The sequence below is a fragment of the Chlamydotis macqueenii genome, chromosome 18 (assembly GCF_036417535.1).
Source record: "Chlamydotis macqueenii isolate bChlMac1 chromosome 18, bChlMac1.mat, whole genome shotgun sequence".
Classification (NCBI taxonomy): domain Eukaryota; kingdom Metazoa; phylum Chordata; class Aves; order Otidiformes; family Otididae; genus Chlamydotis; species Chlamydotis macqueenii.
Window position 1 is genome coordinate 10919119 of NC_141573.1, and position 27261 is coordinate 10946379.

At 47.1% G+C, this 27261-nt stretch overlaps 1 protein-coding gene across 1 annotated transcript; it reads right to left on the reverse strand.

The window, feature by feature from the left end:
* Nucleotides 1-838: 838 nt before the first annotated feature.
* METRNL (meteorin like, glial cell differentiation regulator) lies at nt 839-24622 on the reverse strand. Its single transcript, XM_086762191.1, has 4 exons — nt 24371-24622; nt 18725-19113; nt 2512-2571; nt 839-1799 (listed from the first exon to the last, which is right to left on the reverse strand). Exons 1-4 carry the CDS (start codon nt 24481-24483, stop codon nt 1483-1485), a joined length of 879 nt encoding a protein of 292 aa, XP_086618317.1. The 5' UTR covers nt 24484-24622; the 3' UTR covers nt 839-1482.
* Between the last annotated feature and the right edge of the window lie 2639 nt (nt 24623-27261).

Here is a 27261-nt window from a genome sequence, read left to right on the forward strand (position 1 = left end):
TCAGAGGGATTCTGGTCCTACTTCAGGCCAGTATTTTGGTACAACTCCGTGGTTTCTACCCCCAGTAAGTCTCATGGGACATCTCTGTCCCATCCATCTTGGAACTTCCTGCATCCACCCATGAAGACCATCCTCCGAGTCGCTCCAGACACGCTCCTTGAGCCTCAGAAACAAGAAGTACGTAAAGGAGCTATGAGGGATGAGGGAAAGAGAGTCCCTAAGTGGAAACTTTTTATTTAGAGAACCTGATGTCCTAAAATAAAAGTTGGGGCAGTAGAGAGCACTGAAGAATGAACACAGGCAAGACGTTAAAAATCCTTGCCAAGGTACTATTAAAGTGATGTATTGCAGGTTATGGGGAATGATGGGACTGAATAAGGGGGGAGAGCTCCTGTACCTCCCATGGGACACTGCCTGCAGAAGTGGCCCACCCTTAATAGAGCACCAATTTTTCATGAGGTGGCCTGGTCCTGGCCCCTGGGACACACAGGCACCATGAACAGCCTCATGCCGAGCTACCAGCCAGCACAATTTAAAACTTCAAGCTAAACACAAAGGGGCAGCCTGCTCTTTGGAGCCGTTCCCAAAATAACCCCATAGGCATCAGAGAGAAGAACGCTTAGAGCCTTGCCTGGACACGTGTCTAAAAGTCTCCAAAAATAGCTGCCGCTTCCCCTTTGAAAAACCCTGCGGTTCCCAATGCCTCACAGGAACTCTGTTTCTGCTCAGAGAAGCCACAAAGTAAGTGAGCAGCCCAGAATTGATCTATGAGCACATCTGGACAAGCCGAGATTGGCCTTATGGAGAAGAAAAAAATAAAGATTTTGAACAGCATGTGTCAAATCCAGGGACCTTTATTTCTCTGGAATGGAAAGAATTTGCCAGCCCGGACAAAAAATTGCAGGCGGCGATTGTACATTCTTTCAAATAAAAAAAAAGAACACACACAAGCAAGAGTTCGGCTCCATAAATTTCTGTCATAAGAAACAACTTTGAATTGTACACCAAGCTTTTTACAAAGCATCAATGTTAAGATGTTTTACCGTGCTCTATCACATTCTTGGCCATTTATACAGAATATGCCACACCAAATGCTACATCAGCTTAAGACATTTTTTAAAATTAGTATTAAAAAGATACAAAGGCATGTTGGCTTTCATTTGGGTTTTTTATTAAGACATGAGAGTTTTCTTTGTTTGTTTTCCTAAGGAAGTCACTAAAAAAATATAATAACTTAATTCATAAGGACAAGATTGGTTAAAAATCCAGCCCTGCTTGCTTGGCAGCCTTCTGAGCTCGTACCTCTGTTGCTTCCATCAGTCTAACAGCACCGCAGGCTGCAGACGTCTCCTGCGGGGTCTCAGCCTGCGCTCCAGATCTGTCCGTGTTCTCTCAGTTACCGTTTTTGTTCAGAGTTTTCGCCGCGGCCAGGAAATATTCCCGGCCAAACGCTAAAAGCGACCTTCAGCCAAACAGGGGGTTTCAGTCGGGGCCGATTTCGCATGGGTTTAGCCCTTTGTCTTTTGCCTCTTTGTACATCCTTTGGAAGTCTTTAAAACGAGGGGCACAGCCTAACCTGGCCTCCCCAAAGTGCATGCGTCCCGTGAAAAGGAAGTCTCCATCTCCTGGTTTCACCCCACACTCTAGCAGCGTCTTTATTTGTCCTCGCCAGTTCCCACTCTCCCCCGTGAGCTGAAAGACTTTGCTCTTCTGCCTGTACAGTTTGTTGACACCGACGTGAATGATGGATTCTTGCTCTTCTGCCTCGTTCGTTACATCTTGAATGGAGCCTCTGATCACTGCAAGCAGAAAAAGGACGTAAGGAAGCGTTACCCAAAACCCTTCTGGAAGAACCGGCTCAGCCCCATGCGACGAGGCAGTTCAAGGGGAACCGATTTCACTACAGCAGCCTCCGTTTTGGTCTTTTGTTATTTTTAGAGTTAAGTTTCTATCAGTAACCTCCACCATATATTTGTATTTCTTACAGTTTATATTTGTAACTTGGTCAAAGGGCACCCACGTATTCAATTTAAATACAAAAATAATTACATCAGAAAAAAATAACATCAACCACGGTAAAGAGCTCCAACAACAAGATACATGCTTAACGCTCCCTGACAACCTACTCTGTTCTTCAGCCAGTACAGACACCAGCCAGTATTACTTTCCCTTTTAAAAAGGGAAGCACGGAGAATCATCGAAACTTTTGCTCTTTGTCAACAATCCATTTTAGGGCAGCAAGTAAAGGCCTCTCCTAGATGCACCCAAGTCTTTGAACTTCTACTTCCACCATGGTTGCTGGGTCACTCTGTCCACCCTGGGGAAGCGCCAGCTGGGCACATGGTGTTGAGGTCCTTCACGCCATGCCCTCCTCCCTCTCCCATGGCCCCTCCAGACAGCATCTGCTGCCGGTGGAAGGTGCCACGTGCACAGGGTGTCCATCGCTGCTCATGGATGTCACGGTCACCTGAGCCACCCGGGAGAGATGGGACGGGGGAAGCAACAACTCACCAAAATCACTAGTGCAGACAGCCAAGAGGACTTCTGTGTCACTGCACGGTCGGCAGGGAGCTGGAGAGAAAAGGTCAGAGTTACCAAACCACCAGAACATAGTAAATAAATAAGCCAGTATTTAAATTAACCAAAACCGGGACACATACACACACAAGACACAGGGACAACTGGTCCAGAGACCTCTCAGGCATCACTCACGTTACAAGAAATGGAGGCTAACCCTAGCCCCGTGAGATTTTTGTACTTAAACAGGAATATCCCAGCTCCTGCTGGGATATATTATCTAGCAAATGCCCCACACGCTCGCTGTGCTTACGCAAAATATGTTTTGACTCTGGGTGCATTTGCAGCATGCTCTGTTGTGCATTCAAAGCTCTGGAAAAGGCTTTGAAGATCATGTGCCTTTTAAACTCTGACGGCAAAGCTCCTTTCTTACAATTTCTATTAAGTGTTGTCGGGCGATTTCACAAGCCAGTTCGTCTGTCACCACATCAAAGATCCAGGAGGCTACACAGTGGGGGAGGCGAAGAGCAGAGGGGAGAGAGAAAAAAAAAAAACCCAGCGCATGTGTTCGAGGGCGTCGAGGCAAAGCGGAAACTCGAGCCAGTATCTGTTCAAGCCCGAGCAGCACAAAGACCATTTCCTGTACTGCTGGAAACATTTGGATATCTGCTCTAATCTAATCAATGCAAGAATGCGGCTCCTCTTTGTACTCAGCCAGCTTTTTCTGAGGGGAAGGTACTGCAGTTGCAGTACAGATGTTTCTACGATACCCTGTTGAGTTCAGGAATTTGCTTACGATCAAGCTCTGCCCGGGCCAGCGATGCTAATGAAATCTGTCCACTCACGGCCTGGGGATCAGAGCCCATGTCCTTCACTGGGCATCATCTGGAACCAGCCCTTGCACATTGGTCAGATAAATGAAAACCCATCAAGCCTGCTGCCCTGCCTGGACCAGTACAGGCAAGGACACAGCAAAGCAGGGCTCACGCTGGAGATGAGGCGAAGCATTGGAGCCACAGCTCATTTCATCACGCAGCCCACGATCCAACCCCAAGCTGAAGCTACCCCACTTCTCCCTACCCCTAGAAAAATTTAGGTTTTGAATCCAACATCTGAAAACACTTAGTTACCAGATTCCCAAATAGTCACACCCTTCCTCTCACCCCCACCCACTTCCTGGAGAAGTTTAGCCATTGCACCAAGAAGCAGATTTAAACCAATCCAAAAAACGCCTAGCTGGTGCCCACGGCGCTCGGCTATTAGCCTTCCCCTGTGAGCCGGCACAAGCCACTCTTCAGCGTAAGACACAGCAAATCTCTTATTTTTTCCAAGGTCCCAGAAAGGCAGTGATCCAGAAAGAAGGATTATTGAACCAAACCCACCAGATTTGCTCCAGTCAGATGATTAATACACAGTGTAACACGCTGTTTAATGGGATTAAAGAGAATGTAAAATGCACATTTCTGGGCAGGGATATTTGAAGGAATAATTCAAGAAGGTTAAAAAGCTCCAAAAGAAGAGACAAGGAATAGGCAAAATAGTTCTGTTCAAGCATCTGGATCAACCAGGCGTTTCTATTGAGTCTGAATGCCTCAGGGCCCTTAGAAACAAGTCAGCCTTTACCACCCTTCTTTCTCCACATACCATGTCAGCTCTTTTTTTTGGAAAAGTTTGGGAATTGTTTAATATACTGAGGAATATAGAGCCAGCCAAAGCCTGGACATAACTGGACTACTACAATAAATTATGTTAAAGATATTTTAATTTTTAGACTCAAGAGATTTTGACTGAAGACCAAACATTCAAGTTTAATCTGACAGAAAATTCTACTAGTCACCTAATATCTACTACGGAGCCATCTCATTCATGGCACCTACCAAATTCTTCCAGGGCAAATGCCCCTCTTCCCCTACCTCCCTCTGCCCAAATCAGGACCCGAGTTAGATCAAACAGACGGAACTTCAAATCTGCACAAATCCTACAGCATTTTCAGATGGACAGGAGCTCTAAAACAAAGCACAGCTGATGGATGTCCTCAAAATCCACAGCTGGATTTCAGACACTGGATTGCAGATACTTTGTTCTGCAAAGATCTAATAGCGAAAAGGCATCTCGGCCTGTTTAAGTCTGAGTGAAAACAGTCTTGGTTTAGAGCAGACATCTCTGTAGTTCAGCCAACCCCATCAGAAAATTGAAAAAAAACAAAATGACTAAGCCATTTCTGTTCTCAAAAGGAGTGCAACACAAGCAACAGCATTAAAGATGAAAACCAAAGTACTTTGAAAGTGGTTCCTTCCATTTAAATAGACTGACACTACATTAAAACAAACCTCCACATATACACGGAACCAAATCATTTTAATTGTGGACTCTAGGCAAAAGCTTGCATCCTTTTCAAATGCAAAAGGAAACGAAAAGTGCTCAGCATTGCTCATACCAGACCATTACTTAAAACCTCCTTCAGATCCGTGCTGACTCACAGCAGTTTGGTGGCAGGGAAGCTTATTTAACAACCATTTACCACCAGCCACCACTGCAACACCAGACATGCAAAGAACAGAAATCCTTCTCTGTGGAACAAGTCCCACATCTGCATTCACAGAGTATCAAATATATCCTGCAAGTGGCCAAAACAAGGTATGCGAGCACAGATGGAAAGCGAGTCGTGAAGGATTACCGCCGAGGTAAATGGACCATTAAAAAGCAAATAACATTCACTCCCTACCACCAAAGCTTCACTCCTGTACAGACTCAGAAAAGAAACAAAATCCTTAGGAGGAGGCAATGCCTACACTTTATTTTGAATCACAATTAAGGAATCTGGGTGTTTGTGCCACAAGTCAGTGATTTTAGCTGCAGTTCAGCACTCATTCATGCCAGGATCGGGCGGCAGGTGCTTTCCTCCATCAGCAGGTCAAAACGACGCACACACCTCAGGCTAAAATGGAAAGCAACCTTATAACTAAAAAAAGCAAGCAAAAAAAAAAAAAAAAAAAAAAGCCTTTCACTCATGCACAGCAGGCAAAGATGTTCATTTTCTGGGGAAATGGGCCCAGTTACCAAACAAGACGGCTGTGTTTGCTGGATGCCCGACTCCCCGGGGATGTCTCGAGAGCTGCCCAGGTTCTTGCGTCCAAAAGCAAGTCTATGAACTTGCAACAACAACAACGTCAGCTGCTCTAATTCCTTTAAACTCGATAAGCCAAAGAGCCTTAATTCATGCAGCAGCAGGGGAAGGGTGGGAAAAAAATAAAAAAGAGGGAGAGAAAAGCAAGGTTTTATTGAAACCCTCTAAAGCCCAGATGCCTATAACTCAACCCCACCGCCGGTGGCATAAAGCCTGCATTGTGCACGTCGGCTGCCGGCTCTCCTGGGAATGCCTTTGATGGATTTTGACAGTATCCCGACCTGAAGTAACCTGAGGCAGCCCTCTCCCTCCACCCCCCCAGTCCGGTCCCTCCAAAGGCCTCTCTATTCACCTCCCCGCAGAGGGAGATGTAATTACATCATTCCTCACAAGCCAGCAGTCATGTCCCAGCTGCTTTGAGCGATTTGCCCTCTGAACCTGATGTTACCAAGGAGGACATGGCGATACTAACAATAGATGGCACTTGTTGGCCAACAGCTTTGTCACACACATTGCCGGTCCTCTCTGCGGGGAGGCAGAAACGCTCAGGATGAGAGTGGGACCTGTCCTGAGGTAGATGCCATGAGCTCCAGAAGATCACCAGCTCAGCCAGCACCGGGGAGTGGAGTTGTCTAGAAAGCATTTCCTGCAGTATTGGGGAAGGACTGAACTGCACCTTTAGTGCTGCAATTTAGCAGGAGTCTCCTCTGCCTTGAGAGCTGTGGGTAGGTGTTACCATCCTCCCTCAGCACACATACACACACCTCCAGTCCTTCCTCCTTTGGTTTCCAACACTCGCATGCAACCCTTCCTCTGAAAATGGGAGGTGGGGGTTATCTGAAGGGCCACCAATCGTGGTTTAGGATGATGGCTCCCTGCAGGACACTTAAAGTGAGACGCACTGGCTCTGGCTGCAGGCAACACAGAAACAACATGAATGGGCCTCATCTTCTTTGGAAATATTTGTGTTTGAACAGCCACCCATGGGTCCAACTGACCCTACCTTACCCCCAAACCAGCTTCCAACCCATAAGAAATCTCTTCGGTCTGTCCTGAATTTTCAAAACACGCTCCACAACCTCATAGCCATCAAGGTGATGAGATGAAGCGGGCCGCAGGTCTCTACGCACTGTCCCAAAGCTCCACTTAAGGAGCCCAAAAGACCTTCTCCATCCACCCCATGTCTCCGGGCAGGCTCTGCTGAACATACATCATTGCTCCGGCAGCACGCACAGGAAGAGAGACACCCTTTAAGCAGAAGTGAAAACGTTTAACACAAAGTAATTGCAGAAAACCGCTTTACCGAGGAATACCCTTTGGTTTTATTAGAGAAGCTTGCTTACGTGTGCGGTGCGGTGGAGGTGTGGATGGTGGGGGAGGGAAACATAGAGCCGCTTTATCTGCGCTTCCAGTTTCCACAGCACACATCACCCCCGCGTTAGTATTTCTGAGGAAACCTTTGAAGAGCAATCAGACCTTTTAAGTATCAAAAGCTGCTGAGGAGGCCTAGGCAGGGCTGGAGCATTATTTTCTGTTAGTTCTAGGTTTAAATCTTTTGATTAAAACAAGCAGTCTTTTCTCTTGCATGCACAGCAGAAGACATTCAAACGGGTCCTGTCACAGCCCAGGCTGATTTAAGCTAAGCCAGCCCATTCTGCAGCACCTCCAGCCGTACCAGCGTGGGGCCACAGCAGACCCGTCTCCCAGATGAAAGCTCTCAGCTGACATCAGCGTTAGTTAGTACGGAACAAAGAAATAATAAAAAAAAAAAAATTAAAAAAAAAAGAAATAAAAAAAATCCACCCTTCAAATTCTTGCTGGCAGGTCAGTAATTGCAACCGTATTGGAAAGGGCATCATAGGATGAGTCTCCTTCCTGGAAACACGGAGTACAGACTTCCGAGAGCAGATTATAAAAATAGAGAGGCGGTTTCTCCAATGATGGTGCACTTCTCAGTAATTTTTCTGAGTCCTAAGCAGAAATGACTATGTCTCAACTGATTACTGGATCAGCGATTTAGCTGAAAGAAAAGAGTTTAAGGGCAAACATCATATGAGCAAGAAAAAAAACCAAACAAACAAACAAAAAAATCTTGCCTTGATCCTTCTTTAGCTAATTAAAAGGTAGGATAAATCCTTGTAATTATTTCTTCCTAAGTTTGCCTAGGCTTCCTCTCTGAAGAGGCAACACTTCCGCCATGAAACAAACCTCTCACAGCTCATATCCCTAACAAAAAGACCTGCTACTCTGCAGCTGAGGTGGACAAGCATTTGACAACCACTCCGGTTTACCAGGCTTTGACTAGTCATCTCCTTTCTAGATACACCTTCAACTTCCTTCACCCCCTCAGAAAGCTCTTCCTGAGCAAGCCAAAATAACATTTAACCTCAAAACACTCACAGCCCCCACACCGGAACACCATCTCAGCTACATTAATACATCTGCACGTCAGCGCGTCTCAAATGTAAAACCAACGCGCTGGCTGGGAGCTCAGCCCAGCAGCGCTGCATCCAGCACACCTGCAGTTCACACAATACCTGCAGCCACGCCGAGGGAGAACGTGGCCAGATAACACAGAGCATCTCCGCAGCTGGGCTGGAAGTTACTGACACCCCATCACAACACACAGAGGAGCTCTCTCACCGCTCTGTTGTTTTACAAGGTTTTCCTGTCTTTGCATGGGATAGGATTACAGGGCTTTCTGCAAGCGCTGCACTTTTTCCAGCGTGTCAGTAGGAAAACTCCAAGGCAGGGAGCAAACACGAGAGTTGGACTTGCTCTGCTCCCAGCCCCTTGGCTCGATAAACCTCAGACACAGGATCTGAAGAGATCGTGCTTCCTCAATGAGCAGAAGACTAATACGAGTAACATTCTGAGAGAGTTCAGTGCTCTTCTGAAGGCAGAAGAACTCACCCCCATATTTGCTAGCAGGTTAATCTGAGCCCTTGAGCTCAGCAGAAAAGGCAGCTCAGAACAAGGATCGTGAGCAAAGACACAAAACTCCAAGACTCCCTTCTTCTGCAGCCAAAACACAGCCAAGATTTGGTACAGGACAAGATGGTGATTCAGTAGCTGGACCAAAACCATGATGCTGCAATGGACACTCTCCCCCGACCTCTTTATGTGAAGCAGGGACATCGGTGATTTTACCTCTTCAGAAAAGAAAGTGTCAATTCCAGTTCCTTGCCTTCGCTCCTAACATTCAGTTCAACTTGCACATACGTACAAGTTTCCAGGAGTAACTTGGAAAATACAGACACTGGCCAAGAACAATTTAAACCTGCAAATAAGTTTAATGAAATGCAGACTTTCACATGCTGTGGCATGGACTGTGCCAAGAGAATTGAGCTAATACCACTTCCTTCCTGCAAAGAAAGGATAAAAAAAGCATATTGTAAACCTCACCATTAGAGATGTGATGACCTCTGTGTTCTGAGAAACGTTAAGACAAGAGACCATACACCAGAAATTTATCTTTCCACAGAAACGTCTTCCAAGCGGGTATTAAAGTCCTTAAGCACCGAAGACGACTACTTATGTAAACAGGGCGAGGGAGAGATTTGGTACTAGGCAAGCTCCGTTCGCAACAGCTTTCAAAATGAAACTTGGCTCAGCAGCCAGAGAGCACGTAAGGACCCTCTGGGATTGCAGAGGCAATGCCTTTTTGCTGTTCCAAGATGCAGCACCCATTGTAACAAATGAGCTGAAAGGTCAGCTAGAAACACAAACAGCCATTTGTTTAGTTTTCTTTATAAAAGAATGGAGAAAAAAAAAAACCACAGAGCAGTTTTTATTTATGCAGCATTAGACACTATTAAACTCTACCTCCAGGCCCATGCATGAGTTGCATCATCCCAGGAGAAATTATGAAAAGTGTCACACCTTTGTGACACTTCTTTCTGTCCCACCTCCTCTGGGCTGCCTGTTGGTCCATCAGGAAAAAACAATGCCTGTCCCAAACACTGTCTCCCTCCCCTCCTGCTGTACGCAGCCAACAGCCCAGTCTCCATCCCTACCCCGACCTTCTCCACCCTTGTGACCCCAGGGCAGCGTTCAAAGAGCAGTGCTGGGCCTGGGGCTCCCACATCGCCGCAGCCAACCTCGGCGCTGGGGTGGGCAGCGACGTGACGTTAACAGGAGCAGTGCCAGCTCCCAGTCAAGCTCCCGCACTTACCCGTTGCATCACCAGCACTATAAAAACCCTCAGCTACAGTCAAGCCTGCAATGTATCATGTCCAAACAGCCCTACTCAACAGATCAGATTTTCAGTTAAATTCCTTCTGACTGAATTGCAGCAGAAGAGAGAGAGTGCAGCAAAGTGTCTCCAACTGCACCAGTCCATGTTTCAGTGTGAGCAGCATTTGTAATCATCTGCCATTTCTTTGCTTCCTCTCTCTCCCTTCCTAACTGCAACTAAAGAAAAAAGCAAGCAGCAAGGTAACTGCTGGGAACTCTTCCTGCTGTATGTGCCCAAGACACCAATATAAAACCATAAAAATATATATCTATTTGTTTATCTCACAGAAAATACCTCTCCTTCCTCAAACCTATTGCCCAAGGGGGATCAGGAATGGGAAGCGCTGGGCAGGTGCGAGGATGGCAGGGTTGCTTGAAGTCAGAGGTGCCTCCGGACAGTTGAGGGACTCTCGGATCCTCTCCAACTCCGCAGCTGGGGCAGGACCTCCCTCCCGGCTGCCCCACGAGAGCCCGCGGCACAAGCAGCTGCAGCACCGCACCTCCACGCTGCCCATCCACCGCCCAGCAGCGCAGGACCACAGCCAGTGTTTCTACTGACCCAAAACCCACTGAGATTTGGGGCTTGGCTCATCCCTTCTAAAATTCACTCAGATTTCTTTTTTCTTATAAGAAAATGTCATTCCAAAGCCTTCTAAAAGCACACACTAATCAGATCTAGGAAAACGTAAAGAAAGTTTTGATGTTTTGCTTGGTTTTGTCTCCGATAGCTAACAAAACACTCAGCTGAGATGTCAGCAGTGCTTGCAACGCAGAAAACTAAAAAGTGAGGTGGTTTTTACTCCCGTGCCCCGGGGAAGCCGTGCAGCCAGGCACACGGCTCTGGGGCCAGCACTTCCCTCTGCCCCGGGCAAGGCAATGGGAGAGGCTGGAGCCAGCACCAGGCCAGACGCCTGCCAGGACACGAAGCCTTCCCACCACCCTCCTCTTCAGTCCGGTCCATTAATGCCTCCTAGGGAGCAGGCGAATAGAATTAAGTAACAAGTGGCTGGTTAAAGTTAAACCCTGAGAGTGGAGTAATGACAGATCAAAGATTAAGTGAGTCTTTTAAAAGAAAAAAAAAAGTTGGCTATGTGCACTTACATCCACACAGGTCCTTCTCCTTCCTGTTTCTAGAAATCAAGGGTTTTTTCGGTATGTGAGAGAGCTCTGAAGGAACAAGGCCAGTTTTCATTTTAAAATCGTGTTTATTTGACCAGCCTGTTCTTGAGGGGGACTGTGGAAGGGCTACATCCCACGCAGTGAGGTGTCCAGTGTTAGAACATCGTTCAGTTAACCGCCTAAAAGTCACTTAAGGTTTTCAATTTGTAAGAGGAAAAGCTTTAAGACATATACACCTTTTCCTACTTAACAGCACACAGTTCTTTGTTGTACTAAGACCATTTGTCCGTTCTACATAAGCCTGGACTTTTTGTTTTTCCCCCTTAAATCTCTCCCACTCACTTACGCATCAACAAAGCTGGTGTAAAGCTCCTAAGGGTTCTGGGGGGCAGAACGTTTCCCTGTACGTTTGGGAAGGCTGCTGGGGAGGTCAGGCAGTGGAAAGGCAGGCCAGGCTCCAGGTGCAGGCCTAGCACCGACCATCGCTGCACGCTTCCCAGCAGCAGGGCTTCCATCCCGAAAGGCCACGGGCAGACACCAGAGCCTGTGCCTGGCGCAGATCCCACAGAGGAGCCGGAGCAGTGCAGGAAGATACCCGTGGAGTACCCATATTAAAAAAACCAAACAAACAAACAAAAAAATCCTTCCACAAATTCGAATCAGCAGCAGAAGTTAACGCTGGATCAAAGCTGCGTGTCATGTGGCAGCAGCTTTTTTGACCCAGCGTTAAGCCTCCCAAGGTCAGATTTAACATATCACAGCTTTGGGTCCAGGGTAGCTTCCAAGTGTCTGTGCAATATTACAGTGTATATTTTCTGGCTTAAAAAAACCAGATTTAAGGCAAAAAGACTTTCTGTTGTGCAAATCAAGGCCCTAACTCAGGGAAAATTTGGCCCATGTTTCAGTAAGTTTCTTATTCCTCAGGGAAGGTGGGGGGGTGGGAGGAGGAATGCAGTTCCCCCACCCTCCCATCCCTTCTTTAACTACGGCCTCAGGAATTAGCAAACTAAACAGTTTTGCAGAGCAAGCACGGAGCATTATTAAAGACTGCCAAGCAACTCCTCTGGATCGCAGGGCCTATCTTCTGCAACACGGAAAGGTCAGAGCAAAGCGGAGACCCAGCTGCCCGGACAATACACCTGACTGCTTATTGGTTTTGACTGCCCACTGAGTTGAGAAATAAGCTAACGGCATTCGTGGCCAGTCTAGCAAAAATAAGCTATTTTCTTACCCCCTCTCCCCTGCAGCTGTGTATTTATCACTGCAGCTCCATTGTCACCTCCTCTGCCCACTGCAAAACCAACTTCTGTCCTGGCAACATCAAAGGACAAGCAGGGCATGAGGACACTGCCGTCAAACTCATTTTCTTGGGGGAAGGAGAGATTAAATTAGGGCATCCCTCCAATTTTGGGTTTTTTTTTTTTAGGTGAAGACTTCTCTGAGGCTCAGATCCCAAAAACATCGGCCCTGCTCAATTTAAGAACATGTAATAGTGTGTGTGTTCCCCCAGCATCAGAACTGCACTTTGAAATCATTCTGCACAGGAAGAAGCTCAAAAAACTCTGCTCTCAGACTTTCCCCTGGGTCAATCATTTGCTGCAAATCTGACCACTGTAGGCACATGAATAATTAGAGCAGGTTTCTAACTCCTCAAAATTAATTCCACTCCAGGCTCTGTTACACAGCAGCCGGCCTCATCAATTTAGATGTTGATCCATGACACCCAGTTCAGTGATATGCCCTCAAAAACTAGTGTAAAATGTGCTTTTTCAAATACATATAGGGTTAGAGAATGCTGTTTACCCTTTTGTAAAACATTATTTGTGTCTAGTTTTGCATTTTTACTTACTATGGTAAAAGACATGGAAGTCACTACGGAAAACCTTCCTGCAAGGAGGGTGAGCACACACACACACAAAAAAAATACTATTCAGAAAATAACATATCCTAAAGCAGGAGTGTCAAAATGGGCCCTTACAAGGCCAATAACTGAAGTGTATTTTGAACTGCATTTAAGGCTGCTTTCTGGTGGTTTTCTATTAAAACTTCTGCTGAGCTTTTTAGAGAGGTGAAGCGGGAATAAAGACAATGCAAGCCATTTTTCTGATCTGATGGAGTGCACTGGAACACACCCCCCTGCCAACCCTGCAGCACACCGCGGTGCCAACATCTCGGATGGTCACAATGACTCAAGCAGAACCTGTGCTAAGCATAAAGGTCGCAGGAACTTTCAGTTTAAGTGTTCCAAGTGCCTCTTTCCATCACTTCTTCTGCTAACAGTAGCCATGAGCGCAGCTAGGACCTGACCGCGATTTCCATATTGCGAATACCTTGGCAGAGAGTGGGCACGCCAGCCACAGCTTCCTCCTCACCAGCCTCTGGTATAAAAAACAGGAACGTTTCCACTCTGGCAAGAGGTGAAAAATACAGCAGGGCATCTACAAACTTTAGCGGCACATTCAGATTCCAAAAAAAAAAAAAAAAAAAAAAAAAAAAAAAAAAAAAAAAAAGGATATTTGGGAGAAACCAGAGGGAAGCAGGAGATGAGGAGCCTACGAGCTGCGATGACAACAGCGCTTTGGGAGAATACATGCAGAGGTACGGCAGATCGGTGCCCCACCTCTGCCAAACCCAACCTGTATGAAAGATCAGAAGTTAAGAGGGGTGCTTCAAAAAGCCCTTTGTTAGTAGAAACAGTGGCATAGCCCAAATACTTACGAGCTTTCTTAATTTCCAATCTGTTTTCTCAGGCCAGTGAATTAACAGCATACAGGAAATAGCCGAATACTGTTCTTAATTAATTAACCAGCTTTATCCAGTTTTGCCCTGTTTTTCAGATACCCACTTGAGTGCTGTACCTCCCGTCTATAAATATTCTCAGCCAGGTACCCAGCATTAATAAAGAAATCGTATAAAACAGTTACTAAAACCTGTGCTAAGTGGCGAGATGCCATCAAGATAAAGGGACATTTTTGTTAAAGTTTGACTTCTTTACGAAACAAAAGCGGGTGGGTAACGAAAGGGCTTTCAATTTACCTCCTCAGCTCTAACAGCCAAGTTACAGACATCCCCACCAGTGTGCAATGGGAAAAGCAAATTACACAGCTTACATAAAACTGGATCCAGAGCTTGGACGTGACACTCCTGAAACACAAGCTTTAGGTAACAAAATAAAGGACGTTTGGTGGGAAGAGGGGAAGAGGATTGACCTTCCTCTCCAAAACGTTTGGTCAACCTACAGATTCTTGTTTCAGAGAAGTTGAGCAGAAGCTGGAGCACTTAAGAAGCAAATGACTCTCAAGGGACCTCACACTTTCCACAGGATTTAATCCAAGCAGCTTGCTGCAGTGCAAGGCAGGCCTAGATCAGGCACACGCTTCACTACAGTCGAGAAGCTCACATGGGTCAACACCTTCAGAAAACTTGTAAGAACTATATGGCCAAACAACAGTTTGCCAAAACCTCCATCTACGTGCCAGTATGGCTGAGACCCAGAGCATTTTCTTCCAGCGCAAGCAGAAGAGATTAGAATCAACAGAATTCAGCAATCTAAACAAGTTCTGCTGCTTCTCAAATGGCCTCCAGCCAAAATGTCACAGTGCCTCAGTTCTTCAGCTGGGCAAACACCAAGGCTTCAGAGCCCTTCTGCAAGCATGAGCTGATGTTAATGGACCATTACTGTGGACAGCCATTATGTAGGAGTCCAATCCAAAACCTAATCTAAAAATCAAAAGCACTTTCAGTCACCCAGCCCTTTGGGTACCAAGAGAACGCACCCATCAAGATGGCTGAATTGTCAAGGTGACCCTTCTCAGGGACCACTCACACAAAATGGGGACCAGCACTGCAGCATGCTTGCCCTCGCTCCTCTTCCCAGCTTAAGAGACTACAAAACCCCAGAAAGGCGGTTTTTTGCTGAAATTTGGTACAGGAAGGTTTTTACTGTGATAGTAACAAGCAATCTGAATTAAAACCTATCAGCGTACTACAGATACTTCCTACCATTAGGGAAGTCTTCAGAGAGTGTGATAAGGCAGACTTGGAGCCAAGAAAAGGGTTAAACCTCCAAAATCTGGAAAACTGTAAGACTGCACTGTGTCATTCAAACTTCCCGAGAAAAGGGAAAGGCCAATTCAGAACCTGTGTACGTTTTCTACTGAATTATTTGCTAGACTCTGATTAAGTGGGAAAGAATGACTGTAAACTAATAAAACTTGAGGTTTTCCAATTAAACCACAGGCACCCTGCCAAGCGTTGCTGATTTGTTGATGCACCCTGCAATGTCAGGACTCCAAGGATACAACAGGTCATTAAAGTATTAAACAGATGACTTATACCCTTTAATCAGAGCTGGGATGCCAGGTTAGGAAGAGAGAGTAAACTCAAGGGCAGAGTACAATAATTATCACCAGGAAACAAACACACCGTTTATGGAAAGTCAGAGAAGTTGTTGGCGAGTAGCTATTGCACGCGGAAAGGGCTGGATTATCGAGCCCCACACCTGGGTCTTTTATGATAGTCATCGCCCCCGCTCCGCAGCCGTAAGAAAATAAAAGCAATATTTGTGACTTTCGGGTCTTTGCTATCAGACAAAGCGCTGCAGCGCTAAGTGAGCCCAGGAAGCGCGCGTGCTCCTCTGCCGAGCCCCGCCAGCGCATCTCAGCCCCCATCCGCAGAAGCATCTCAGGTCCTGGGCACCTCTTCACGCGTACCATGAGCTCTGCTGAACCCCGGCAAACTGCAACCAGGAGACCAGCCAGCTCGTTTTTCCAGCGTGCAACAGCCAAAACGCTGTAAGCCACGTTTGTGACCAAGGCACTGAAGCAAGCTTGGAGAGAAACGCAGACCCTTAAATCCAGCTTTCAGCTCCTTAAGGTCAGCACTTGCCTCTGGCTTCAGTCTCCTCTCTGACGAAGCAGCCACCAGTGATTTCAGTCAACTGATTGTAAAGTTCCCCTCCAAATGAACAGCTCAGTAAAGGGCATTTATTTGGAGGTTTCGCAGAAAAACTAGAAGCAGCTCCAGAAGAAAGGATGTCCATGAACTGCAGAGAGCCCCAAATATATTGCTCCATAGAAGCCTCACAAGGCAGCTATTTGGCAGTTTCCCCAGACATATAGATATTTATAGGAGAATAAAATTGTTCATCCAACTGAGTAGTGGAAAAAGTCATGTATGGCATTTTCATCGTGTTTTCACCACCCCCACTCCCCGCCCCCCCCGCCACCCCTCCCCAGAGCCTGGGGATCAAAAAAAAAAAAAAAAAAAAAAAAAAAAGGCAAGAGAAATAGCTTAAAATACAATAGAGATCCCCAGTTTGCCCAGAAGGCTCTGCTGATGAACTATTAAAGAGCTGCTTCTGTCCAAACAAGACTCTTGGAGTGCGAAGCAGATAGCCTACCACATTGTTTTATAAGACAGCACTGAAACCCAACCAGTGTCTGTTACAGCTGCAGATACAGCAGTCACCAAAAAAAAAGTGATTTAATATGCCTATCAAAGAGGAAGGCTGTAATTGGATTCAGTCCTCAGTTTGACTTCTGAAAGTCTCTGAAGAAAACTCCCATCAGCTTTAAAAATCTCTAAGATTTTACGTGGAACGAAGAGCACTTAGTTCTGAAAACACAGTGCTTGTGCCGGCTCTGATGTTCAGTACGCCAGCAGCGAGTCCTCTTGATTTTAGTAAAGCTCAGGAGAAACCATATCAATGTGCAAACTAAAACCAGCAGTGATAAGCAATATTTCTTGCATATTACTTTACTAGATGCAAAAGCAATTTCAAGTTTGGGGTTGTTTTTTTTTTTTAAATAAAATAGGATTTTTCTTTTAAATGACTTATTACCAGCCTGCCTGTCTCTCCATCCTCACAGCCTGTCAAAGAAAGAAGCACTGAATCTGGGAACATTCTCCAAATAACTGATTAAACAATGTATTGAATGTCTTCTGCAATGGAATTTTACTACATAGCTAACATTCTGCACAGCGTATTCATCTTTGCAGAAATTATCTTACTGGGAAAACAGCTCTGCAGCAGACACCCTACTTCTTTTGCAGAGAAGTCTGCTTAAAATGCAGAACTCTCAATATTGAGCTACAAGCTGCATACATGGCAAGAGTCAAGAAGGCAACTTAAATATTTGACTGTTTTTATAGGTTTTTTGTTTTAATGGCAAATACGCCATCTGTCAGTTATTGAGGTTACTGCATCAGCACTCAGCCAGCTCCCGTCTTGCTGAGTTAAGACATGTTCATCTCAGTCCAACTAAGATCTGTGCAAAAATAAAAAAAAAAGCCACACCTAAATTGGTGTGCCAACATCTAAATGCTACCAGGGTGGTGAGTATGCACAAATACACAAACATATAGATCCTGAGTCCTGCTGTAGAAGGAAGCGAGAGCAGGGGATGGGACTCAAGTTCCATCCAAGCCCAAAACAAGGACGAGGGACGCCGTGCCTGGGAGATACAGCTGCAGTTTAATTAGCCACACCACCACTTATCAAGTAGCATCTCAGGCAAAGCATATGGCATTACCACCACAGAATCCAGACAGCCTACGCACGGCGTCTCAGGCACGCTTTGCATCAGGTTCTACCCTGGGCCGAGGCGTCTCGGGTGCGCTGGCAGGACTCCTCTCCCCCGCTGCAGGGCTGCCTTCGCTCCCCACCATCTCCAAAGAGAGATCTGGTCGCCGCTACAGCCTCCCCACTTAACACACCCAAACCTTGCAACCTCCCTAGTAGCCTGGGACAAACTACCCTACATCTGCTTTTCCTCAGGCTGTTCTGGAAATCTCCCGTCCTTGGTTTCAGGGATAAAGAGGCAATTCTGAATGGAGGAGATGCATGTATCAGACACCACCCATCTAAAGAGAATTTCCCCTTCCTCCTTTTTCTTCTTCTCAACCTGTCTAATTGATTAGCATAACTAGGTTACACCTAGAGCTATTGTTCCCAAATGGTATTTAGCTTGCTCTTTAGTCCCACACTTCACAGGCTCGTAAACACTTACAGTTTATCCACTCACCTTTCCTACAAGCTTTTAGTTAGCATAAAACTCCTCCCTACAAAACTTGCTTTTCATAATTGTTGAGAGAGAAGACAACACCGGCACTGTAAAAGCATTGTCGTGGTGTTGAAGAGCCCTGCCACGGCACAGTAGTGCTCCAGAGGGTAACAGGCAGACCTGAGGAAGGAACACACGATTTTCCTCGTTGTTTTTTTTTTTTTTTTAAAAAAAAAAAAGCAATAATTAGGTCAGCAAGTAGCAGTAGTTACAGAGGGGAGAAAAACAAAAATACCCATGGAAAAGGAGTTCCTCCTTGTTTAAATGTTTATTATTCAAAACATGCAGCGAGGTCTTAAAAACCGAGTTAAAAAGTAGTTAGAGAACTGTTACAGCGAGGCGCGGAAGCCCAGCTCACAGCAGAGTTCACTGCAGGGTAAAGCCAGCTCCCGTGATTCACCCCACGCCTGCAAGGGGAGAACCGCTCACAATGTAGCCCTTAACAAATCGTGTGGAATTCAGTCTATGGTACCAGCTTCCAAAAACCAACAACAACAGAACAGAAAAAAAAAAATCAATTGTTCCGCAATAGCCTGTTTATAAGACATGTCCTTAAAAGCACATGAAATTCAGAGCCAGCCACTTTCTCACTCACTCCCTCTGCCATCTGTTACACATCCAATACAGTACGTGAAAATATGACCGATATCCCAGAACTCACCAGAAACTGTGTGCAAATCAGACGCTATCCTCTTGCTCATCAGTTCGTACTGGAAGCCTGTAATCTTCCTGCTAATGTCCTGCTGGGGAGTGGCCTCAACAAACAGCCCCCCCTGATCGTAGCCAAAGCAATAGACTTTACGGGGGCTGCGATCTCCATCTCGGACCAAGAGTTTCAGTTCTCCAGTTTTTTCCAAATAAATATTTGCTCCTGCTGAGTCCTTGAAGGGCTTTATGCAAACAGTCAAATGTTTGTAGGAGGCAGGTGAAGTATTGGGTCGCAGGTTGACTATGAGCGCTCCCGTGGGATACATCCACTCTATCGACCCTTCAGAACAGCGGAGGTAGACCTGTTCAACATCCTTCTTGTGAGACTCGTGAGTTAAGCCACTGGGGAAAGAAAGAAAGAGAAAGTTAGAGAGATGACAGAGCTAGTAACGTGATTGTCATAACCTCAAACCTTCAAAGACCCACATCAACAAACACGGGAAATCTAGGACGGTATTATTACATTAGCTCATGCAGCTCAGCAGCGGTCAGAAGTGCTTGTCTCTTGCAAGACTGCAACCTTAATATTACATGACAGTTTTAAATCATCTCTCAAAAGTCAAACCACTAGTAATTGACTTCAAAATTAAATGGGATATAAGCACATGATCAAAAGCAATTAAATTATTACAGCCTCAGTTGCTGCCCATAGCTGAGCTGTGGCAAATGACTTGGTGCTTACTAAGTGAAACATGGATGCTTGAACTCCCTTCCTGGTGGCTTAAACCAGCACCTTCTCCAGCCTCACAGAGGAGACTCCACCTTTTTCCGAGTACTTTGTTCCCTTTCCAAGGCTATATTCCCAATGGATCTGAAACCAGGAGGGGTGCCAAGCTCACCCTGTGAAATGGAGCAAAGGGATGCTCTGGGTGCTAGTGATACCCTCTGCCCCAGCTGGGCAGCCCTAATCTCCAAACTGGGAGGCAAGGAGAGAAGAGAAGATACTACATAACCCAGTCATAGCTGGGGAAGCATCGAAGCAAGCTGTTTTCTTCAGAAGGGGTTTCCCCAATACGAGGTTTAAGCTAAGCTTAGCTTATCATTTTACTGCCCAGCTCTGCTGGGCTACGAGCAGATACGCAGCTATGGGTGTTCAGCAAAAGAGAGAACACTTGGCCAGTTACTATTGTTGGGGCCACCATCGGTCCTGTGCCCTTACCCAGCATCATGGCAAAAAAATAATATCCCAAAAACCATTTTGAGGGCTGGTGGTCACAGAGATGGGACAGGAGAGCAACTCGAGGATCCCAGAGCCAGCTGCCAGTGAGAGGAGAGCAAACTGCCATGCTTAAGCAGGATGACTAGTAAATCCTCCTGGCTTGCTTGCCCACAGCCCAAACTGAGGACAGCTCTGAACAACCCTTGCTGCCTGTCACTGATGCCGGACCAACCCCACAGGTTCTTCAGCCAGAGTGACTCAAAGCACTAATACAACACTGCGTGCTGCAGGCACTCCAGTTAAAAGGAAAAACTGTGGGAAGCCTGGTTTGTTGGTTACAGTATTTGGCCCATTAGGCAGAAGTCGTTTGGTCCCAGTCCCTGTCCTGTCACAAAGCCATTATGCAAGTAGGAGCAAATCATTTCACCACCAAGCTTGTTTCTCCTCCTACGCTCTGTGTACCTCATTCCCAAACATAAGCATCCTTTATTCTGTGCCTATAGAGCACCACCCAAAATGAGACCCTCCAAAACAGGTCACAGGTCTGCCTCGCAGTACTTTAGGGAAGCCTTATGACATCCTCACTAGCAGGCAGATGAACCAAGACGGGGGGGGAGGGGGGAACAAAAAAAAAAACAAAAAACCCGGACTGAGTGACTCGTTTGAGGTTACACAGGAAATCTGTGGCAAAGAATGTATTTTAGTCTAGTGCAAGTAATGACATCAAGCTCTGGCTGCTCAACAGAAACCTCCAAATACACAGTTCCCCACCCCAAAGATATATTCAGGTGCTGAATGGGGTTTAAATTCAAGTCAGCATTTAGAAAGTAACAAGAAGCCATATGTAAAAGAAGGGGAAAAAAACCCATATGGTTTGCATTTACTGTTGACGTGACTCATTATTGTGAGTGTCAGTGTGACCCACTTGATAGAGGTTACACGAGGAAGCCCAGAAAAAAAAAAAAAAAAGCCATATTTAATAACAATAGTGCCTGCAAACATGTGCTTTTGAATAATCTTGAAAGCCACATCAAGAACACAGATGAGGAGAAAAGAGGGACAAGTTTCTGACCTTTAGTCTCTTGCCTTCAGCCTCAGTAGTACTTAACACATGCAGGAAACTTAACTTTCAATGGGATATTTCAAATTGACTGTAAATCCACATCTGGTCCACAAAATCACTTTTCACCACAGCGTGCGCATGATGCCACTCAACAGAAAACACAGAAGTCTGTTTATGTGCAAGCAGTGAATAAGTAACATTAAAGACTGTAAAGCTTATCCCTCAGCAAAGGGGCAAAAAAAACCCCCCAAAAATACAAAACAAAACAAAACAAAAAAAAAAAAAAAACAGAAAAACCAAACTACCCTCACACATCACTTGTTCCTACTCAAGACATCAAAACAAGCTGCAAAGGTTTTGCAGGACTTACACCAGCAAATTCCACCCTGAAGCTTGAGCTTTTAAACAGAAGGAAGCTACCAGGGGCAAAACTCTGAACTCCCGCAGTGAAACTGCTGTTGCAAGTGATCCCAACAACACTGAGGCAGTGAATTTTTGCCAGAGAAAAAAGCCTTAACATCAATTTTGTTCAAACAAAAAACAGGGTGGACTCTGAAATTATCTTCTGAAAGCCAATTATATCCCACAGGCAAGAGTGATGCCATCAGACAGATACATCAAGCACAAGGACCTGTATGCATTAAGCCTTATAATAAAGGATGACTCAAAAATTAAGCAGATTTCAAAATACATGCTCACATTACTTAAGAGCAACCACCGTCACCCAGTAAAACCTGTCGCTTTGCTTTCTGTCAAAATGCCATGTCACCACATTGAGAGATTGTTTAACGCCACGTTTAATTCTCACTAGTCAGTCATCATAAAATAAAATAATGGATGTCCAGGAGCCTTTTTTTTTTTTTCCTACAGAATATGGCACGGGGACAGGACAGTTGTTTCATGGTTACAATGATGGATGAGCCATCCATCCTCCCTTTCAAATCCATGCTGTTTACTGAGACTTGCTTCTGTAACAAGAACTACTTCCTCATACCACTCCATGAGGACATCCTGAATCACTGCATTTGTCTCCTCACTCTTCTCCCTTTCTGCATTCAGCCATCCCCCTCTGCCCAAAAGATCTATTATGGTATCAGTGCAGTAAGCTGCTATGCTGCAACAGACGTCATTTAAAGAAAAAGAGGGCAGGAGGAGTATTTGCACTATCTACTTCAGCCATTTACTTTATTTATTCTCTTACAGATACTCTGAAGAGCCCTAGAAGTAGCCATGTCCTCCCAGCACCCCTCAGTGAACACAGGGAACTTGTGCTGCTAATTTGAGGTGTCTAATTAAGGATGACAAGCTAGAGAGCCCTCAGACTTCCCCAGAGCATCCACCAGTACAGAGGGCAAGATCGATGGCCGTAAGCAGCCACATCAGAGCTGAACTCTTGCCCATACAGCCCACAGTCAAAAACGCCAGACTAGCATATTCCCAGCGTGTCACTGGAGCACTTTTGCCCAAAGCATCGAGAGGTCATTGCAGTACGAAAACCTGAAGTTTCAGCAATAATAACCAGACACACACCAAAGTGAAGTTTCTGCTTTCTTCTGGACAAAGCCTTCCTGGAAGCTACCTGCCAAGCTATTTATTAAGATACTGCTCTGGCCTATTGAGTGTGCTTCAGTTGCAGGTGTGAAGGTGGGCATTGCATCAGATTTCCCTGGAAGCGTGAGGGATGCCTACAGGAACCCTAGTGAAGCTCTTCATGCTACTTAGGGATATAACCTCTTCACTTCTCCACAAGATAATGGGGGGAAAAAAATAATATCCAGAATATTCTGCTTCTAAGGTTGTTGCTTTTGATATAGACATGTATCTAAAGGTGAGAAAACACCTGCAGGTTTACTGCAGGAGATGGGTGGACTGTCAGATCTGCCATCACAGGACAACCTAGAACCTCACTGTGGGAAGAAACGCCACATTTTGGCACTCAAGTTCATTCATTTTTCAAACAGTTAAGGTAAAAAAAAAAAATCACATGACTTCAAATTGTTATATTCCACATTAAAAATTCTTTCTGACCCATCCAGCTGGTTTTTTCCCCCCAAGCATCACTCCCTTAGTTGAGACTCAAGGCATTGCTTATTCCAGCCCTGCTCAGATTACACGGATGGTCACTGCTTGCTCTAAGAAAACAGGACACAAAAAAGAACCAAAGAGGACAAGATTACAGGGATTTGTCACTACTCTTTTAAAAAAAAAAAAAAAAAACACACTGTGGTACCATGTGGTAAGGTGCAGGTAAGCAGATGCAGCGAGGATGCTTGGGGATGGAAGCAGGTACAGCTTAGAGGGGAAGCTGGTAAAGCAGAGTGATACAATGAGGAGTTTGCCACAGAACGAACAGGTCTGGTCCCTCTCAAACGGACTGGCCTTCAAGCGGATTCACTGGGATTAACTACGCATCCATTGTCAGGAGTCAAAAAAAGTTCAGAAAAAAAAAAAGTAAATACCAAGCATCCGCACGTTTCAGACAGTTACAGACAAGAGATTACAATGTTGAAAGTCAATGCAGCTGTTTCTTCGTCTTCAGTTCTCCCTACCCCAGAATACCCTACTGATAGAAGCTGGCCAAACTTTTATTTTCAAGAAAGCCACGTTTGAGCAGAACATGCGAGTCAGACCGTTTTGCTCCCCAAGCACAGAAAGCCTGACCCAGCAACACTCGCCTGGCAGCAGAGCCGCTTTTAAAACTACGAAGGGCGGAGGAGGTCACAGACCCGACCACAGACGTTAAACTTCCTACAGGCAATTAAAGGAAAGATAATTTGGGAGATAAACACTTGAGAACCGGAGAGCTTTCACAACCAGCGCCGTCGGAACAAGCGAGGCCGCTGTGCCAGCCCCTGCTCCCCGGGCTCGGCATCACCGCCGCGGCGGGCGAGGGCGGGGTGACTCTCGGGAGCAGGGCGCGGTACCGGAGGCTGCGGGGCGGCTGGGTGCGGGACGGGTGCGGGTTGGGGGGGCGGGGGGGTGCTCCACAGGTGCACAGCGCCCCGGGGCCGCTCCCTGCGGCAGCGGGAGAAGCCGGAGGAGACCCCCGGCGCTGCCCCGAGCCTGCGCCTCATTTCCCCGGCCGCCTCCGGGGTCCGCGGGAAGATGGTCGCGGGGAGAAACTTCTCCGTGGCGGACATGGCACCGCCCTCCTCCTCCTCCTCCTCCTCCCAGCCGTCCGAGCCGCGCTGCTGGGCAGAGGGGCGCCCAGCCCGCCCTGGCCCCCCCATCCCTCCCCTTCGCGCCGAGCGGGGGGCGGGAGGCAGAGCCGCCCCGGGCCGGGCACCGCAGCCGGACGGTTCTGCCTTTTGTTTTCGGCACCAACTCCCGCTTCCCCCCCAGCCCCCGCTCCTCAACCCGGCGGGGTCTGGCCTCACCTCCCCTTCCAGTTGCACAGGTCGCTGGAGTACTGAGCCGCGGCACGGCCGCCCAGCAGCAGCCGCAGCCCCAGCAGCAGCGGCAGGAGCCCGGCGGCCGGGGCGCTCCGCATGGTTTCCGCCCCCGCGCCCCGCTGCTGCGAACGCGGTGCAGGCGGCGCGGAGCGATGCGGGGGAGGCGGGGAGCTCGCCTACATGGTGGGGAGCGCGGCAGGGCAGAGCGGCTGCCCCATCCCCGGCTCCAGCCGCTCCGGCTCTGAAGTTTGCAGCGGCTCGCTGCGGGCTCCCAGCTGAGGGGCGGGGAGCGGCCCGGCCTCCCTGAGCCCGCTCCGCCCTCCTTCCCTCCCGCCCCCGGGGTGGGGGGCTGGGGGGGGCCGGCACTTGCTGCGTGAGCAAAACGCGGCGCCGGATCGGGGAGCGGTGGTACAGGCTGCTCTGCCCCCTCGCAGGTGCCCAGGCGTGGGGTCTCCTGCCCGGCCCGGGGATGCCCGGGGAGGGGGCGAGGCCCGGGGAGCGAAGGGTTCCGTTGGGGCGGGGGGGTCACCGAGCCGCTCCCTCGCGCTGGGGGGGCCCGCAGTGACCGATTACTCTGCCCACAGCAGGATGGTCTCCACCTGGGCATGGTTCCTGGATGGAGGGATGGCAATTTTGCCAGAACCTTCTTGTGTCTCCACTTACTCGATCTTATTTGTAAAACTCTCCAGCACTTCATGAGCACCCCGGATAACTCCTTGTCTTGTTTCACGTCCCTGTTTATCCCCTGGTTGACTCTGGATACTTAACCCTTGGTGGCAGAGACCCTTCTGCCACAAACCAGAGGCAAAGAGATGCCATCCAGGATGTGAGGGAAATGCAGGAATCAGCCCAAAACACAAACTACCCGGGCCAAGATAAACGGGGAAAAAAAAAACAAAACCTGGGTGTAGGGATGGGGGGAATCCAGCTGCAGACAGGCTGCAGGCTGATAAGCCAGGCACCATGGATTTCTTTCAAAGACACAACAAGGGGGTCGAGGTTGATATTGTGCATCCACAGATAGAAGAGGGGTTAAAATATTTCCAGATCAGTGGGTTTCTCAGTCTCCTGTTGTTCTTTCAAGTGTCTGTCACGCAGCTTTGTTAAGGGCACTGCACAGATTTTTCTAGGTGAGAGTTCACGGATGAGTATTGAACATTTACACCCTGTTCTCAGTTCGCTGTTACCCTTGTTAATACCTGTTAAAACACCTTGCGCAGTGCCCAGGTGCTGTCTGGGTGGATCCGATGGCCAAACCAGGATATTCCAGTTCTGAGTGCTTCCTGCCTGCTTCTGCACCAAGGATTAAATCCTTTGCAGTGTATCCCCTTCCATTTGTGGGTTTAGCTTTTCATGTCGTTTTTGTTTGGTAAATTACAGGTACTGTTCTGTTGATTATGAAGTATTAACATAATTACAGTAATTATGTCAAATGATGCAATGCATGTAAACATGTAATTAGCATGCAGGGACAACACAGCGCAAAGTGATGACAGCGTGCAATAATGCAAAATGCCTCATTCTCCTGGTCATGTGCAGTGACACGGGCTTTGGAGCTCACTGCTTTGATTATTTCTTTAGAAGGAGGTTTTGTTAGAATGTTTTGCTTCCTCCCCTCATCCTGGAAAGAAAAGCATACAGAGAAAACACCGTATTGCTTTATTCCTCGGCGGGTTTATATGTGCAACCCTCTGCATGCCCCCCAAGTTACTGTATCTGATTTCCTCTGCAATATTCTAACTCTCTGCATTTGATAAAACAAACAAGTGCCCAGGCAGCGGCTCACGTTACACTTGGGAACTTTTGAAACCGCCTGAAAACTGGGAACTTTTAAGATACGGAACAGCGTGTTCTGTTCTGCGGCGGCTGCTACCTCTGGCTTTCATTCTCCCCTTTTAACTCAGAAATGGCACGGATGTTTGGTTCTGGGGACCTAGAAAAGGAATGGCAACCTGAGGGCTCTGAAGCCCGTCCTGTCCTGCACGCCTTCGTGATGCTGATCGCGTTCTTCATCTGACCCACGCTGATGGGTCTCCCAAAGGAGCCAAGCCCAGGGCTGCGGCCGCAGAGCCAGCGCTTCGGGCCGCAGAGGCCAGGGCTCATGGGTGCAGAGCCACGGCCAGGTTAAGCCTCCTCCGGTTCAAAAGTGAGGGGCAGAAGGAGATAGGGAACCTCTGCAGCGCAGGGGCTGTTTGGTTCGCTCATTTGCATCTCAATCCCCACAATGCTCTTCCGGCGACTCACAGCCATTCCATAGTGGTGCTCTTGGCTGGGAGCTGGGAACACGCTCAAAGGGTGAGGCAGCTTTTGGATGCACTGAGCTGTTTTCTGTTTGAGCTGTGAAAAGCAAACATCTTTTCAAGAGAGAACATTCTGAACAGTAATTTTTTTTTTTGCATTTACAATTCAGAAAGAGCAGAACTTCACTGAAACCTGGGAGGAAAATATTGTATAATGTCGAAAGGAAACATAAATCCTCTGCAGCAAAGGCTTCACGCTGCTCTGAAAAGAGAAGCCACTAAGTTACTACAATGGCCTAATGTCGCCGGACTAGAGATACAGGTTCTGGAAACAGCTTCATACACTCAAACACTTGAACCCCACTAAAGCTCTATTGCCTTCCTCAAGGAGCAACCCAAAGATGAGGATCTGCGCAGTCACTTCAGACACTTGATTCTAAATTCACTTTAAATATTTACTTGTCACGGCTACAAACCCAAGCATGAACAGCGGTGATTTTAAAAGATTTCAAGAACAGGCAGCTGCAGAAGGAGAACCTGTTCAAGGGGACATGATTAATTTGCTTCAGTACTCAAATGTGCAGATTTGGAGAAAATAAAATAAAGCGGTGATTACAGACGGGCTCTAGCTCAGGT

Excerpts from the sequence above, each read along its gene's own strand:
- METRNL (XM_086762191.1), bottom strand. The coding sequence starts at position 24,483 with ATGCGGAGCGCCCCGGCCGCCGGGCTCCTGCCGCTGCTGCTGGGGCTG. Across the intron at positions 2,572-18,724 it reads TGATTTGCACACAGTTTCTG|CTCCCTGCCGACCGTGCAGT; the intron begins GTGAGTTCTGGG and ends TTTTCTCTCCAG. Across the intron at positions 1,800-2,511 it reads TGTCTGCACTAGTGATTTTG|TGATCAGAGGCTCCATTCAA; the intron begins GTGAGTTGTTGC and ends TTCTGCTTGCAG.